The 17238-nt window shown below is 40.5% G+C and overlaps 1 protein-coding gene across 5 annotated transcripts in view; it reads left to right on the top strand.

Annotated features, from left to right (window-relative positions):
- The window catches only part of zgc:172282 (leucine-rich repeat and fibronectin type III domain-containing protein 1-like protein), a 93513-nt gene extending 76491 nt beyond the window's left edge, over positions 1-17022 (top strand). Inside the window, exons 9-11 of one of the 5 annotated variants that reach the window (XM_035155439.2) lie at positions 1948-1999; positions 4734-5811; positions 15185-17022. In XM_035155439.2, coding sequence (XP_035011330.1) covers positions 1948-1997 — 50 coding nt within the window. In that variant the 3' untranslated portion in view covers positions 1998-1999; positions 4734-5811; positions 15185-17022. Of the gene's footprint in view, positions 1-1944; positions 2046-4733; positions 5812-15184 lie in introns of all 5 variants that reach the window. The other 4 variants (XM_035155438.2, XM_035155437.2, XM_035155436.2 and 1 more) reach the window with 4 other exon arrangements.
- Positions 17023-17238: the final 216 nt, after the last annotated feature.

Below are 17238 nucleotides of genomic sequence, written 5' to 3'. Positions count from 1 at the left end.
GTTGCTGCATTGCAGAGAAAGGCAACATTGATCTGATCTGAGAGAGAGCCGCAGTGAGTCAGAGTGCCAGAGGAACAGAGCAACTGACAGATACACAGAGAGACCCCATTAAAGGCTTACGGTTGTCAAAAATGTGATCCACCATGAAGGCACAGGCCCATTGTGGGTGATAGTTTTCCTTTTGTTAGCTTTCTACTGTTTGCTCTTACTGGACAACCCCAAAGTGATCTAGTCCGGTGTAACGAACAGGAGAAAGTCACAATCCTCACTTCAAGTTTGAAGTTAATGCAAATTTCTGGATATTAAGTGATGCATTACAGGGATGTTTTCCAAAGTTAATTTAGAATCTGGCTCATTTAGAATGCTAACCTTATATTTCTATATTCACAATAAGACTGAATGTTGTGCACTAAAGGGAATCACTTCAGGACCTATATTCCTGGGCCTTGAGAAAAGGCATGGATGTGGTAATACTTCCTACTGTATCAGTGCACTATGTGTGTACTGTATTAATAATGATTGGGAAAACAACCAACCCTATCTGTAAGTAATTACAATTGAATCAAATGGTAGAAAACTTTGTTAGAATGGAGCTTAAAGTTCAGCTGATGACTCTAGACTGTATATAAAGATGGACAAATCTTTCTCATACTATCCAGAAATGAAGGCAAAATATTGTGGACATGCTGCCACCTTGCAACAAAGACAACATTTTGAGCCATTTTCTGCACGCTAGCGATCGAGGGATGGAGCTGTGGTAGCGAGATCCTGATCATGCGCATGTTCCACCAATCACAAGTCACAGTCTCAGCTGTCAATCACGATGTTTCACCCTGTTTTATCATATCAAATAGAAACAAAGCTTACCAGAACAATGAACACTTGCACAGACATCCGCCTGATAACAACTACCATAAATGATAGAAAAGAAAATGAAATTTGAGTTTTTAGTTTGGCCCATATCCCATCCACTAACAAGGAGGAGGTGGGGTTCATGACGAATACTGGGACCAGCCAATAGGCGGTGATGAGATATGTTGGCTTCACTCTTGGGGAGCAGTCATGTCGTCCATCTTTATATACAGTCTGTGCTTGTAACAGAAGTAGCTCTTCTGAATCGAAATAATAAGTGTGGACTTTTCCATCTTCATTAGCAGTAATTATATGCATGATGTAAACATTATGTTAATGCCAACAGCCAACCAACCACTGAATGTGTGATGTTTTAATCCATCTATGGGGACAACTCGCTCTTCACAGTCCTTATGTAAAATAAGAAATAAAAAAGGTCGGTAAAACATTATATTTTAGGGGTAAGGGGTAAGAGACCAAAACCCTTGTTGTGTGCGTCTGTAAGCCAAAGGTAAAATAACAAATCCCTTCAGGTAGCTGCATATTATTTTGGTGTTGTTGTGTACAAGGTTTAACCGCCTTGAGCCAATTCAAATATTCCCACGAGTTTAAGCCAAGGCAGGAAAACAGTTGAGGATAACCCAAAGATGTGTGTGACTCTGTGTGAAGTGCAAGTGTGTGTTCTCCCCATGGCCCACCCATGACCCGGCAGTCTGTCTGTCCTCCATGTGTTTGAATTTATCATCACTCCTCTAAGTTCCATCCCGTATACCCGACCTTATTCTTCACCATGCTTGTCTCTCTGAATTCATTTTTCCGAATCTCCCTCTCTCTTCCCCTCCTGCTGTGTTTCTCAAGCTCTCTCTGCCCCCCACCCCAAATTTTCCTTTTTTACCCACACTCTACTTGCCTTGATGTTTTTTTTTCTCCCTCCCCCCCTTTTCCCGTTGTATCTGTGTCAGTGTTTTTCCTCTGTTTCTTACTGTTTCTCACCACGTCTCTCACTGTTTTTGCCGCTTTCGGCTCTGTTTCCTGTCTTTCTCTCTCCATGTCCCTCCTCTCTGTCTCTTTCTATTTCTTGGACGCCTCCAGCAGCAGACGACAGGCGACCTCGTACTGTCGAATGGAGAGACTTTATGATCTGAAGGTCTCTTGGCCTCACAAAGAGATTGCACCAACACTACACAGAAAGAGTAATGACTGGAACCAAAAACTTGAGCTCTCCCTGGATGTGTTTTTTTATCTTATAGTCACAGTTCCCCCCCCCGTCTCTTGTCTTTGCCTACTTACGCCTCAATCCTTTGTAGCATGCTGCCATTTGACCCTTTCTTTTAAGGGTTTATTGTTTTCTAGTCAGTTCAGTTCACACAAACATTAAAAAAAACAATTAGTTACTTTCCTCTAGTGGCTTTTTTTGTGCAGAGGTTTTCAGATATGCATCCTTTACATTCCTGTCTCCGCCCTTTTACAATAAAGTCATGATCAAGTGAATCTAGTAATTTCCATCCATCCGTCTTCTGCTTATCCGGGCTTGGGTTGCGGAGGTAGTCTGCCAAGTAGGGTATTCCAGACATCCCTCTCCCTTGCCACGGTTCAATGCTCTTTCTGGAGGATCCAGGCGTTCCCAGGCTAAATATATAAGGATATGTAGTCCCTCAAGCGAGTTCTGGGTCCACCCTGGGGTCGCCTCCTGTTTGGGCAAGCCTGGTAATCCTCCAAAAGGGAGGTGCCCAGAAGGCATTCTTACTAGATGCCCACCTCAACTGTTCAAGTAATTTCTGAAGTATAAATGTTGACAACTCCCTAGTTCAAGGAGCTGTTGGTAAGATCCATCCATCTATTATCCATCCTGCTTATCCTTTAAGGGTCGCTGGGGGGCTGGAGCCAATCTTAGCCGACAATGTGCAAGAGGCAAGCTACATCCCTGACAGGTCGCCAGCCCATCACAGGACCAACACAGAGACAAACCACCTTTCACACTCACATTTACACCTATGGGCGATTTAAATAATACAATTAACCTAACTCCAATCTGTGTAACTGTGGGAAGAAGTACCTGGAGAAACCCCACACAGAGACAAGGAGAAAACGGAAATTACAGCCTGTATTGAAAGAAACCATTCATTTGGAAAACTGCCTCTGTCTTTTTCACAATCAAAAGTGATAAGAGACATGGATTTTGAAAAAAACCCGCAGATTTCTTTTTTGTAATTTGTGTTACAGCAACACAGACATTCTCCTTTATTGTATCAGGGTCAAGGCAGAGATTAAACCCATTGCATGACGAAACTAACTGCATGGTTAGATACCACTAGAGGAGGTGAGGTTTTTTAGTTTTTTTGATGCAGTCTCAGTTCTCCTTAAAATAACTTTTACCAGCTTTGTGTTTATTGATTACTGATTGACTGCATATTTCTGAGTCTTTCATGTGCCCTTTGAGGTCTTATTTCTATTATCCACTGGATCTCCCTTCCCTTATTAACAATACCTGTACTTTGTTTTTACTTCCATCTTTTCATTTATTTATTCTTTTTATCAGTTTTCATAATTTTATTTGTATAAATACCCTCCCTCTGACTCATGCTGTCACGTATTTTTTCTCTTATTTACAAAACCTTTACCTGTCTAGTTATTTTGTTTTGTTGTTTGTTTTGTTGTATTTGTTTTCCTATGTCCTTTCTATCCATCTGTTCACCACTCACACTCCAAACGCTCCACCATCTCCTTCATCCATGTGCATGGTACAAAAGGATGATGGAGAAGAAGAGGGGAGAGGAGTAGAGGGTGATGGAGGAGAAGACAGTGGAGATGTGCAGTGGTTGTGATGGATGAATACATGCTGAGGCATTAAGAAGACTGTGCTTCATTCTTAAACTGACACAATGAGCACTGGCTGTACATAAACGCAGTTAAGAAATATTCCCTCTGACAAATGCAGTTAAAAAATACCCTCCTGACAAATATACACATTACAAATAACAGCTGTGGCAATGTACTGCCACATCAAGTACCGGCTTCATCATTCTTTAACCTGCCGTATGGCTCTGCTTTCCCATGTAAGCAGACGTTGCTTACGCAGATATATGCAATGTATCCCGCCTCTACAGCCGTGACACTCAAACAGCTCTCACGAAGCAAAACAATCAGATCGTAAGATGTTAGAAAATTAAATAGAATTGATTTTTCTTCCTAAATGACATTTGAAAACCTTTCTGTTAAATAGAAAAGAGCCTTTATAAAATGTGACTGCATCCAAAAGTGTTTAAACATTCTGAACTGCGAACCGCGTCTTTTTTCTCCGAGAGAAGCCTGATGTCTGCCACAAAGTCACTTCCTACAATTACATTTTTGTCTAATTTTGTTCTGCTTCCCCTTGGGAGGTAATTTTGTCACAATAATATTAAAGTTTTCTGTGAATATTAGCTTTTCTTAAACTTTTAAGTCAAGGCAAGGTTCTGAAAACAAACAAAACAGCCTCCTCAGAGAATCTTTATAAATATGGCCTGTGGATAGGATCAAGTTCAACTCGAGACACAAAACAACAGAAGTTAAAGCCCCTAAAAGGTTTATTATGTTCTCCCAACAAGCTTGAAGCATAAATATTCTTAATACTGTTCAAAATGTTGTAGACGGTGCTAAATTGTGTCTTCTAGACCTCTGCAGCTCAGTGTTTTTCAACAAAACTTTTTGTTTTTTATCCTTTTGTCAAGACCTGATGTACTGTTCCAGATCCCAGATTATTTCTTTAACCTTCCTGTCCTAAATATTTACTTTTAGAACACAATATCCTTACCCTTTTGTCATGTTTACCTTCTAGCCTAATGTGCTGTTTTTGTTGCTCCATTTTAAAGTGTATTTGTTCTTCTCTTGCTCTTTTCTAGAACCCTGATGATGTTTTTCTGGGTGGCAGATGTGAAGAATGAACGTCACCACTGGGGAAAAGCTGGTGAAAACTCTAAAGAAAAAAATGGCCCTATAGCTCCCCTTCCCTGTATCTCCCATTTACTCTACCCATTACTTTGTGTCCATGAATATCATGGGGTTATAGACCTGAACTGTCTGGTTTACTTTACGCTGCTTATCCTGGTTCTCGTGTCTGGATTGGACGACAGACTGTGTCAAGGCCCGGTTTCGGATGGCTGCTGATTGGCCAGCTGCTGCAGGATTAAGCCGTCTGTGTGGTCATCTTACTTACTTTAAATGGAGCGGCACTCGCTAGATGCAGAATTTTCCACTTTGAATCATGTGGATGAGCGTGGAAATGGATACAATGTGCACAGAAAACAAATAGAGGCATATGAGAATGTCTCAACCAATAAAAAAAGAAAACATGAATGAACTTCTCACCACCTCGAGCAGCAGCCACATGCACGGACAGATACTGGGTGGACGGTACACACAGGAAATGTGTGGTGAACCAGTAACAGTCGGACGCTCAGATAATCACAAGCAACCTGGATATACCTTACGGTCGACTGCATGGACAGGAAGGGAATACGTTCAAACGTTCAAATGTGTCTGGATGGGTTTGGTTATGGATATGAACAAATGTTAAATATCAGCTCACCGTTGAGGCCGACTCTCAGTTGCTCCACAATGCAACTCTGCTGAACTGAAGCGAGCTGAGCTGGATCTTAACCTTGACCGAACCCTGTTATCTCTCAGTCAGAAGCACACACACACAGCATACACAACAAGGAAACCTGAACTGAACTGGTTTGACCTGGACAGAGCTGAATCACACTGGACCCAGTGGAGCCTGACCTCCAGTTACACACTGATAATGGACTATTACAATCTAAACTGGACTACACTAGACCAACTCATTACCTTTTGGTCTAGCCTGTGCTCTCTTCTGCTCTGGTCCCTTATCTATGTTTTTCCACTGGGTGGGACCAGTGAGGACCTTAAAGGACCTTTACCAGCCTCTGTCCCATCTCTCCAGGCACCCTTCCACAGGTGAGTAATCTGCTGATTAGCCCATTAACTCAACCAAACAAGCAGCCAAATGACAAGTTCTCTCACCCAAACACCCAGGCTCATTAATTACGGTGACATATGGTAACACACCGCCAGTCACCTTGGCCATCTACCAATTTTAGGGTCCTGCCCCGTAGTTTAAGACACACTTTCACTCTGCTGCAGCTCCTCCTGCCGCGAGTGGTGTGTAACCTAATGAGGGCAGTGCTTTTACGAGAGCCATCTAATTGCTGTCAGCTAGACAATTAGAAAGCCACCCTGGCTAAACCGTCTGCTTCGTTACTGCGCTCTACTGAAAATATCACGACAGGCAACAGCAAATGCATCCTCCCCTCCTGTTTGTTTCTGGCCTTTTAAGCATCTGAGTCACTCCTTATTTCATCCTCATCTCTCTTCTGTCTTTTGTCTCCATCTTTCCTTGTCCGTCCATTAGATATCTCGAGTTTCTTTGCTGCCTGCCCGAAGCAGAGATCGAACACTGGCGGAGAATTTAATATGCTAGGAAAGGATATGTTTATGAGCTTACAACACAGCCTCAGGGATGGACTTTGTACAGCAGGAGGTCAGCAATAACTCTTTGGTCATGGACAGAGACTGATGTCTGATGTTGCAGAATTCAACACACCCTGTCCGCAGGCTGCACAGATTTTTAACATCAAAATACATTTGCTAATTTATTGGAGGTGAGCAAAAGCACATTTTATAATCAAATGAAACAGTTTCTTTCCCCAAATAATTCACCAAACACAGACGTGAGTTGTCCCTTCCTTATTATTCCCTGGATCCTGTAGTGTCGAACCTGTGTTAATCTAATAACAATGTCACTGCTCTCTACTCAGCATAAATGGATACACTGGCTCAATAACTTGCTTATTATGGATTTTTATGAAGTTTGTTTTAATGTGTCAGTGTTTCCCATTAATTGCGGTTGGCAGCATAGTGTAATTTGTCCCGCCACAGTTTCATAATTAACTTTTTTTTTCTCCAAACTTCTCAAAATAACGTATAAGGTCTCTGGACTTGTGTTTTGCAATGTGCTTCTTGTGCAGTGCTCTTTGCCTCGCTCACTCTCTCTCTCCTTTTTGCTCACTCACTCGCTCTTTTTCTCTGAGAGTGATTGTGTCTTTGGCCCAGTGGAAGTTTTTACCTTCACACAGGCGGGGAAATCTCACTCCCTGTGAGGGGCATGCAGTTCTCAGCAGTTCTCAGCAGTTCTCAGACCACATGTTTAACACCTGCATCTGTGTGTACTGTACCTGTGGCTCAGGCTCTGTTGCACATGCGGGTGAACTAAGGGTGAAGTATTTTGACTGAAGTATGAACTATGAATTATTTCTAATCAGATGTGAGTCCTGAGGCTTGCCTCTTTAGCGAGGTGCTATCTCTGCAGCTAACAAAGTGTGTACAAAACTAAACTCACAGCATGTGGGTAGGTTTCTATTTCTGAATAAAAACCAGGACACAAGGTTTCCATTATGATGAGGACTGAGGTAGGACTAGGGTTGATTATTGAAAACATGGACACAGTTCACTCTCATGAGCACTGGACTGAAAGGAAAGGGCAGATGTTCTCAAGAATTTTGCCTGCCTGCCGAGTATGGATTAAACCTTATTGACGATTTGACAGCCCACTGACATGGTGGGATTTCTCCTTGTGCTGCCGATGGGCAGACTGACTATAACAGATGGGTTGATGTGTATAGAGAGTAAGCATCAGCTAAGCAAAGAGTGCTACACACAGCAATACAATGAAGCAACAGCACTAAGTTAGAAAATGTTTTTATGATAAGTGTAAAAAAATATGGATCGTTATGAAACTGCATGACAAACTATGGCTATAACTCTGTTATACTCAGTTCACCGCAGCACTGCAGGTGTGATGATATGTGAGTCCTCATGTTCTATTGTTCATGCTATTTGCACAAGTACAAACCCACCCCTTGAGATATAAATGTAATGTTTAATTTGTATTATATAAAGTGCCATAATGGACAGATAACAAGCATCAGTTATTGCTGTGGAACACAATTAAGAAAGAGCATACCTGCTCTCCTTGTCAACAACAATCATTTACACTGATGGCGGTTCTATGTAACACGATCTGATTGATGATTCATTTTCTGTCAATGTTACAAAAGAAGTTGATTGACTTTTAGTTTCACTAAAGTAATCGACTCAGTCCGACACCCATGGGTTCACACCCCCACACACAAACTGAGAGAACAGTATGCTGTTATTTACTTTTATTCTTTTCTTGAAATGAGAACGTTATATTTTTTGCATTGACGATATATGGATGCGGGCTGTAGACTTTAATTGACCACACGAATTGACAGCAGTGACTTTAAGCAGTAGAAAAATGCTGGCTTCCACAAACTCACACAGAGCAAGATCTTCTGCAGAATCTTTTTAGATATTTGCGTACAAAACACTAGGTTTTAAGATTGTACGACTGTGTCCTAGCAATTTGTTGAACAATATTCCAATAACCAACATTTTTTAAAGACTGTTTAGAATAGATGAGTATTCACAGCTTTCCTGGTGCTTTTCCTCAATGGGCGACTGACAGAAATGTCAACTTTTAGCATGACTGACACATAAACCCATCCACTGAATGGTGTTAGAACAGACACACACTCATTCATGCCAAAGCATTCACACGTTCTCAATAAATTCATATTGTCCTCGCAAATATACACACGTCAATGGGAGGTCACAGGATGCTTCCAGGAAAATCTCTTTTGACTCGCGTTGACGTATTCGTTCAGCTGAGTACATCTTCTGGCTCGCTGACAAGATCTCGTCTTATAACAAATTCAATTGGAGCGGAGTCACACAAGAAATGTGCACAGAAATAAACATGCAATGTGTAGGTCTGTGTGTGTGTGTGTGAGAGAGTGTTGTGTCATCTATTTTTCATAATACCATCTCTTCTGTCTGAGGGACCAAAGACACTTCATAGCACAATCCAGCTGGAGCTCAATACACATCCCACTCCTTCTGTTTCCACCTCTTTTCATTTTGTCCTGCCTCTCCACCTCCTTCACTCTCGCTGGTCGTCCTGACATCTCTTCTTGTTCTCTTCCTCCACCTTCTCCTTTTAATCCTCGTCTTTTCCCCCTTTTCTACTCTCCCTCTTTTGTATTTATAAAGCTGCTTATCTTGTACAGTCTCCCTCCCTCGTTTCACTCCACAACAGTATAATTAAAAGAGCCATATAGGCAGGAGAACATCATCACTGTGGCACCTGTATATACCAAGATCATGTGCTCAACCAGCGCATATATGATCATTTTGATTCATCTCACTGAGCCCTACAGTCGTCCTGTTTCCTTCTTACCCTTGTATGATCTATTTTTAACATTTCCCCCCCGTGTTTTCACTTTATTCCTCTCTCCAACTCGTAGTACATTTACACCTGAACCTCTTCCATCTTCCCCCCCTCTGTTCACTCTTATTCTCCCTGCTTCCTGCCTCCCCGCTCTGCACTTCCTTCCCACTTTAATCGTCTCCCCTCCCGCTTCCTTTGCTCAGGCAGTGTTCACCTTGTCATGCACTTGTAGGACACACATCACATATGACCACAGGACAGACAACACTAGGGTGCACACACTTATACATACGCGCCTTTATACAGAAGGGAGATGCACTCTCTCTTTCCATATAGGCGCCGCACGTGTCCTTTGCCTTTATCTTCTTGTGAATCCTCTCACTCACACAGCTGGAAAGTCCGGCGCTATAAGTGCAGCATCCAGCTGTGACGTGTCGGAGAGCTCAGGGTGTTTTTTATGACTGATATATTATTTATATGTGTAAGTGCGCATGTGTCAAACGCAGTAATGTATGCATGACCATGTCTATGTCACGACCACCAGAAGTGGCATGGGGCTTAAATTGGAGATAGCTCGGACCATCAGCTCCCACACACGGAGCAGCCTCAGCCTTATTCCCTACAGTGAGGTTGTTATAAAAGCCACAGTCTATTCTCACCAAGCTGTTGTAGCCACTGTAAATCAAATCAACTAAATGGTTGCTGGCAGGGGCTCATACATACTGCTGCAAAATGGCCACAGGTGGAAGATGTCAAATCAAGTGGAACAAGACCATGCAACAGTTCACATGTAGTATTGAACTGAGGAGTTCAATAGACATGTGAATATCAAATGATTCCCAGATCATTCTCTATGGGTTTGTGGGGCTCAAATAAAATAAAATGTCACTTCTTCCCAACAGATCTGTCTGTTGCAGAGCAATCAGACACAACAGATATTTGGTAAACATATTTGAGGGAAAAGACATTAAAGAAATATATAACTCTTTTGAGGGTAGTCACTATTTATTTGATAATGTTATGCTTATTTAAATGTGAAGAAAGATGATACAAATAACATTGTTTAGAGCAGTTTACCTTGTTTAGGTATCGCTCGTAAAAATTCTCTATCTATTAAGCTTGACTTAACACTGTCCTATTGACCTATGAGTAAATTAAAGCTCATTCTTATTAGGACAATGACAGAACTGAATTGGGTGCAGGGGCAGTAGGTTGTACAGGGCTGCATGAATTACCTCCGAGTTCAATTTCATTTGAACCTTTTGAAAATGTGATAGACCGAGTTCTTATTTTCACTTTCATAAACGGAAAGAAATGAGAATATAAATTTAATATTTGTTATATCTATGACGCACAGGAAACAGAAAGAAGAACTTTGTCCTAAGATTAGATGACTATTGACATTAGTGCCTGACTGTCATTAGTTCCTCATCAATTGTGAGGGAAACAAAGATTTGTGCCATGTTGTTCAGGATAACACACACACACACACACACACACACACACAGTCATAGTTGTATAAAAAGATAACTATAATGAACTAGCTCATAACCTGCCTGGGGGATTCATTGCTGTTATTACTGATGGAACAATAAAGGTTTTGTGTAATTTTGTGTTTTGAAATAAAGACAGAGACCATCACACAGGACTCAGATGCATGTGTTGCCAGTGGGCGTGCCTAATGCTTACTGCTGACGTGATCGTAACAACCACAACGATCACAGCTTAATGTTAAGGACACACAAGATAGCTTTGGTGCTAGCCATGCTAGCTATCAACACAATGCTATATTGCACAGGAATTCAAATCCCAAACCAGAAGGACATAGGTTAGCCACCTGCATCCGCCGGCTCTTTTGCATCAATATGATTTGATTATTGAAACACGACTCGATTGGCCGGTGCTTCTGTATGAAAATTTTACTCTGCACAACTTTTGTCTTACGCAGCACAGAGCAAATTAACCACAACGCAGTTCAGCAACGCATGATATCACCCCATTCAAAGTGAATGAGCAGCGTTTCAGCTGAACCCTCCAACATGTACGTGTGAGTCCTGTGTCACTGGTTGTCCCCACAACACTGGGTAGTTACCTATTAGAAAACACTATCCATGGTGCACTGTCTACGTTACTGATGCTTAAAGGATGAAACACCGCTGAATGTGGTGGTGTTCTTTTATAGTGCTCATCTGTGACACATGCACACCGCAGCACACATGATTTAAACTTGTGCTTCAGGCTTGGGAATAATCGTTAATACACACTGAAAGCATGTAATGCAAATAAGCAGCAGAGATTATATTTATATCCATGTACAAATTGAACACAATAGCAACCGATACTGGCTGACATTTAGTGATGCGAGGATGTGCAAAGGTCCATTGTGTTGCGAGCCAGAGGAGCATGAGTACGTGTGTTTGTGTGCACGGCGCACCCTCAGGATACAAATGCTAACAAATGAAGGGGAAAAGAACAAGGAGGAAAGGAACAAATGGGGATAGCATGAGTCAGCAGGTTACAAAATGATACAGCAAAACAGAAAATACCTTGAGCTATTTACATATAAATGGCGGCAGCTGTGTTTTCCCAATATCTGTAAACTCTATTTAAGGTGTGAACATTTGCATGGTTGTAACTGCACTGTGCGCAAGTGTACTTCTCAGCAGGAGCAGCGTAGTGTGTGGTGACAGTGGTGTGAGGAAAGTGAATATGAGTAGATTAAATTCCAGGCATTTCCACACATAATTTCAACAAGGTGTGTTGTGTTATTTATATATTTGTCACTTGTTAAAGTGTATTTTACGTCTCAAAATAATTTAAACTTATATTGAAATATTCACTAAATCATCGACAGTGCAAGTCATTTGCACATCAACTGGAAGGACGTGGAGTTAGCACCTTTGGGTTTCTGTCTGCAGAAACCTATTTACTCCTGCAGGAAGGAGATAAAATAGATCTGTTCTTGGATTAAAATATTGTGCAGGTTTATGGATTTAGCTCCACTCTGGCTCTTGGGCTGTGATATTGGCAGCTTTATACTGAAAATGCTGATGCAGTATATCTGTATTGGGAGTGAATGAGATGGTGGCGACAGGCTAAGGTGCTGGATTCGGAGATTTTAGTATTTTCTTTAGGTGTTACAAACATAACATTTTCTGTAGTGCATATTGGCAGTTTGGCGGATTCAAAACAAATAATGGTGTCAGGGTAAAGTTTAGTATTGAGAAACAAGGGTTTGTTCTGAAATGTCAGATTGAACAAAACCCTGGAGTCAGAGGCTTTTGATGTTTTCCTTTGTTTTGTTGCAAATGTTGTATTTATTACAGTGTTGTGTTGCAGTGTTATGCTGCAGTGAAAGGTTAGGCTCGGCATCTTGTTTGTCTGGTTCTGATGGTAAAGATAGAGGAAGGACACATCTTTAGTTTGTTTTGTATCAATTATTAGTTTTGTAGGGGATTCCTGTTTGGTGTTTTGCCTCATCTCTAATTTATATCGTGTTCTTGAGACTCGCTGCTAAATGCAGAGACAACTTTGTGTTCATCCTACCTGTTTTATCTGCAGTGAAGATTTCATTGCCAATGGTTTTCCTAAAATGTTTGCTTTATTTCTGTTCAAGTATGTGGTTTATATATAAGTTTGGATGATCAGCTGCTTTAAATAACAAAAGCAGGCACAAGAGGACTATATAAAGCTAATCAATGCTTTATTTTAGCTATATATCTTGGATAAGCTGTCTGAAGTCTTTGCTAAACTTTATCTTGAAAACACATTAGTGTAATTTCATCCCTGTTCAGATGGGATTTGACGTCTTCTAAATAATCATCAGTGGAAGTTGAAGCATGATTAAAATATACGTCAGATAAAATTATGGTTCACATTAACAGGAACGCTTTTATCAGAGGGTGCTTTCATTTCTCTTTGTCAGTACAACTCATGCACATGTTGCAGTGCATTAGGAAGGGCTGGCAGTGGTTTAATCACTCTGACCAACATTTAATGAAATCTGCAGTGAAGAGTGCATATCTCAGGGAACGTCACTTTAAACCTCACTGAAGGGCAGAGACCGGTGCTGACGTGCTGCACCGTGCTACCCAGCACTCTGTGCCAATGTCATTCAGACAGGTGGATGAATGACATTAAAGGGAAGTAGTTAAATGGAACTACGCCTAATTAATTGTTCTGTCATGAATCAGGTATTAAATGAGGTGGGTTACAACAGTGGATAACCTGTCTCATTGTAAAACAAAAAAATCTGCTCCCGGCCACTGGTGCCACTCATTACTCACAGAGGTTATTCAGTGTATCATAAAAATGTGAGTCTAGCTTAAAAAATGTATTTCATCTGCCTTTAGAGTCCCAAACCACAAATACGCCTCTGAGCTTGGACCACAGGTTCATTCAGAAACTGTTGACTGGGTTACATACATTGTAGAATAGTAACCTCTAATATTACCTGTACAACAGCTGACTTCTACAGGATTTAACAAAACATTTTACCTTTCTAGAAGCCTTAAAAGCTGTCTATTCTTAACAGTGGTTTACTGAGGTAAATATTACTGGCACCATATGGTATTGCCACAGAAGCAGCAATGAGTGTTTTTATTTCACTGCAATTATAACATTAAATGTTTGCTTTGGCCCAAACTTTTTATTTGTCAAGTAACTAATTAAATAGTTATAGTTTTATAATACCCTGGGTAGTCACTATCCTGATATTTACTATTCCTTGTTTATTTGAAAAATCTGTATTTTGTCTGTCATTTCATGGTACAGTGGAGAACTGCTAGAAGCATTTGCTTTGACAATTTATTTATTTTTGACCAACAACATCCAACTGTGTCAGTGTTTCTGCCAACGACTCAATGCACACTTGGAGAATAGCAGCAGGTTTTCCCCAGGAGGACGGTGTACAGTTTGACAGCTAATCATTTTAACATGCACGCATTACTCCAATAATGAGGCCAGCGGTGTTTGAGTTTGACAAGGGGGATGTTGGGCCGGCCAACTGCCTTCTGTCACATTTTACCCCATTAATCTATAGTCACTTAGCAGAATACATTTAATAATTTGTTTGAACAGGGAAATCGACAGCTTCCTTCATGTGGTTTTCATAGCGTTTCTGGATTCAAGGCTTTTTCAACAAGGATTCTGTGTTTGCAGGGAAAACGGTGGGGGGGAATCCCCTACGTTTCGCTGTTTAATGAAATCTGACTCATGGAAATTGGACAAGCCATTCTTTGTTAGACATTTCTTGACCTTTTGGTATGTTGCAGATTCATTAGTAGATTATACCAGTAGTTTCTAACCTTTTTTTGTATCAGACGTCTTCCAATGTGTAGTCTGAGTTACAAATACCAAATATCTGAGTGGTCAATAGCACCAGCAAATAATAATTATCCATCTAAACTCCTCACATGGTTTAATTTCAATAAATCAACAAATCTATTGAATCTATGAAATATAATGTCACATATAATGGTCATGTTAGTTTGTTTGTCAGTTAGATTTCTAAATTTCAAAAATATTTCAAAGATATCCAACAAATCACACTAAATATGTGAGTCATACATGTTTTTGTCAAAGGTGTTTTCTAGAAAGAAGTTGTCTGTCATGGCCATCTCCTTAAAAATTAAGGTGAATAAGTGCTCTTCATAATTGTATGTTTTGCTGCTCATTTGGACTGGTCTGATCCAGGGAGATGCAACTGCCTGACAAAAAGGACCAGAATAAATAAGCTCTGTGGCCTTGTCTAGAAAAATGAATGAGACACAAACACAGTGTGACACACAACAAGCACAAATTTGATCCAGAAAAAACATCATATTTCTGCCAGTTAAACACATCTTTTTGCCAGAGGCTGAAAACATGTTTCACCTGAAGCCAACAGGTGTTGATGAATTCAATATTCATTTTTGCCTTAAAACCACATCATTGTTGAGACAAATTGGCATCACAGCGTTTTAACCTGTTTCTGACTGTAAACTAACGTCTTCTTTCTCTCTGTGTGTTTGTTTCTTTCAGACCATTGACCAGGAGGTAAGACACGTGTCTGAAGTCCAGAAAGACAAAAGAACTGATAAAGAGAGAAACAATAAAGTAGTGGGGTAACCAGTTAACCAAATCACTGATATCATCCAACATCTTTATTAGAAGCATCTCCACAGTTGTCATCATCATTACTCTCATCAAAAAACAAGTTTACAGCTACAAAGTTCTACATTCAAAGTCAGAATAGTTTATTGTCAGGAAAGCTGCTGTATGACTGTGTTTGGCTGCACCACCTGCGTCGCTCACATCTTAAGGTTGTATTCATAATCTTCATTTTCTCCGAGTCCGTTTCCACAGCTCATTTAACAGTGGTTTGAAGGGGACCTATTGTGCTTTTTCTTTATTTTCCCTTATACGATATCAATATTAAATGTGGCCAAAGTTTCAGATATTGATGTAAAAATAAAAGTAAGCATTGTTAGACCAAAGTCAGACCATTTATACGGTCATCCACTCCAAGCACACCATACGGTCTACTCTAGCATACAAATAACCTACTGTGCAGGTTTACTATATAGTCATTAGGCAACAGCAGAACAACAGTTTACAAACAACTGTTTCCTGACTGATGACATTTTCTACTTCAGTCAGCAATTTAGCACATTTCCCAAATGTACACCTATTAAAAGGGGCATATATACAGTTTGTGATTGTAAGACTAAATTCCGATGCTGCTGTGAATTTTCATTCTGTGCCCTCATATTCCAGATCAGATTTAAAGTTAAACATGCAAAGACGGATTTGAGATGTTACCACTTCCAATTAATTATGTTAGTTACTTAGTTGTAGTGACTAGTTACTCAGTGTAACAGGTGAGAGGATGTGGTGGTGCTCACAAGTGCCCCTCTGTGAGGTTCTGGTTGTTCAGCTAATCAAAAGCAAATAGAGATGAGCTATGATTTCCTGTTTTAGTCTGAAAACCACCATAGCAGCTGCATAATAGGCATCAATCCATTATCTATACTGCCTATCCTTTATGGGGAGACTTTCCCAGCTGACAGTAGGTGAGGTTGGTGAAGTGGAGTAGACCCTGCACAGGTAGCCAGTGTATCGCAGAGCAACCAGTCGGTCAATTTAAAGTCTCCCATTAATCTAACACCAGTCTGCATTTCTGTGGAGTGTGCAAATAAGCAGGAGTACCTGGAGAAAACTTGAATAACTCAAGAACTTTCATACTGTGACAGGAAAATACCAACCATTCATTAGAGTCCGTTTGAGACAAACACGGACATGTTTTGAGCTGTGAAACAAAGTGAGTTGAGTTCCAGACTTCAAAAATGCTGAGCTGGAAATGAGCATAATGGGTCCCCTTTAATGTTGTGTTTTTCGAAAGAATTCCATCTCCATGTGCGTCAAACAGTCGTCCCTTTATATTAGTCATCAGAATATTTCAGGTGCACAATATTAGCATCTCTTCGTTACTGTTATGCTTTCACTGAGAATTCAAGCTGGTTATTGTAAATGGGATATGCGGGCCACAGGTGTCATCTCAGATCTGTACTATCCATACGTGTTTGCACATAATTGCATTCACCGCCATTTCCCCTGTAACATCATCATCATTATAAATCAAGATGCAGTCCCCTGCAAAAATGTAAGTTGGTGGAAGAGAAAATAGACAGAGAGCCTCAAACCTTTTGACCCATCCCAGTAGAAACAACCCACCCCCTAAAAAAAAGAAAAGAAACCACAAACGCTTTGTCTTCACTTTTCCCCTCCTGTGTTTCCCTCACCTTTTCTTTGGGCTTTATCTTTTGTATTTGTACATAAAGCAATTTCAAATCTTATAGTTTTGTACATGTAATTTTTATGGTGTGTGGATATTTTCTAATAAAATAAAACAAAAATGGAAGCCTTTCTCCTAGATTGGCTGCTTTGTTTTTGTTTTAATCTCTGTTTAAATCTTCAGTCGTACCTTGTACTTGTCTGCCAGACTATGCATAATTAAGCTGTTTTAAAGCAGCATCTACAATTTCCAAGATGTAACCAGCACTGGCAACTTGCAGTGAAGGTGAAGGTAAACATTA

Source organism: Hippoglossus stenolepis, chromosome 4 (genome assembly GCF_022539355.2).
Source record: "Hippoglossus stenolepis isolate QCI-W04-F060 chromosome 4, HSTE1.2, whole genome shotgun sequence".
In the NCBI taxonomy this organism is placed as follows: domain Eukaryota; kingdom Metazoa; phylum Chordata; class Actinopteri; order Pleuronectiformes; family Pleuronectidae; genus Hippoglossus; species Hippoglossus stenolepis.
The sequence above is the reverse complement of the archived record's forward strand: the minus strand, read 5'-3'. Positions and strand labels throughout refer to the sequence as shown.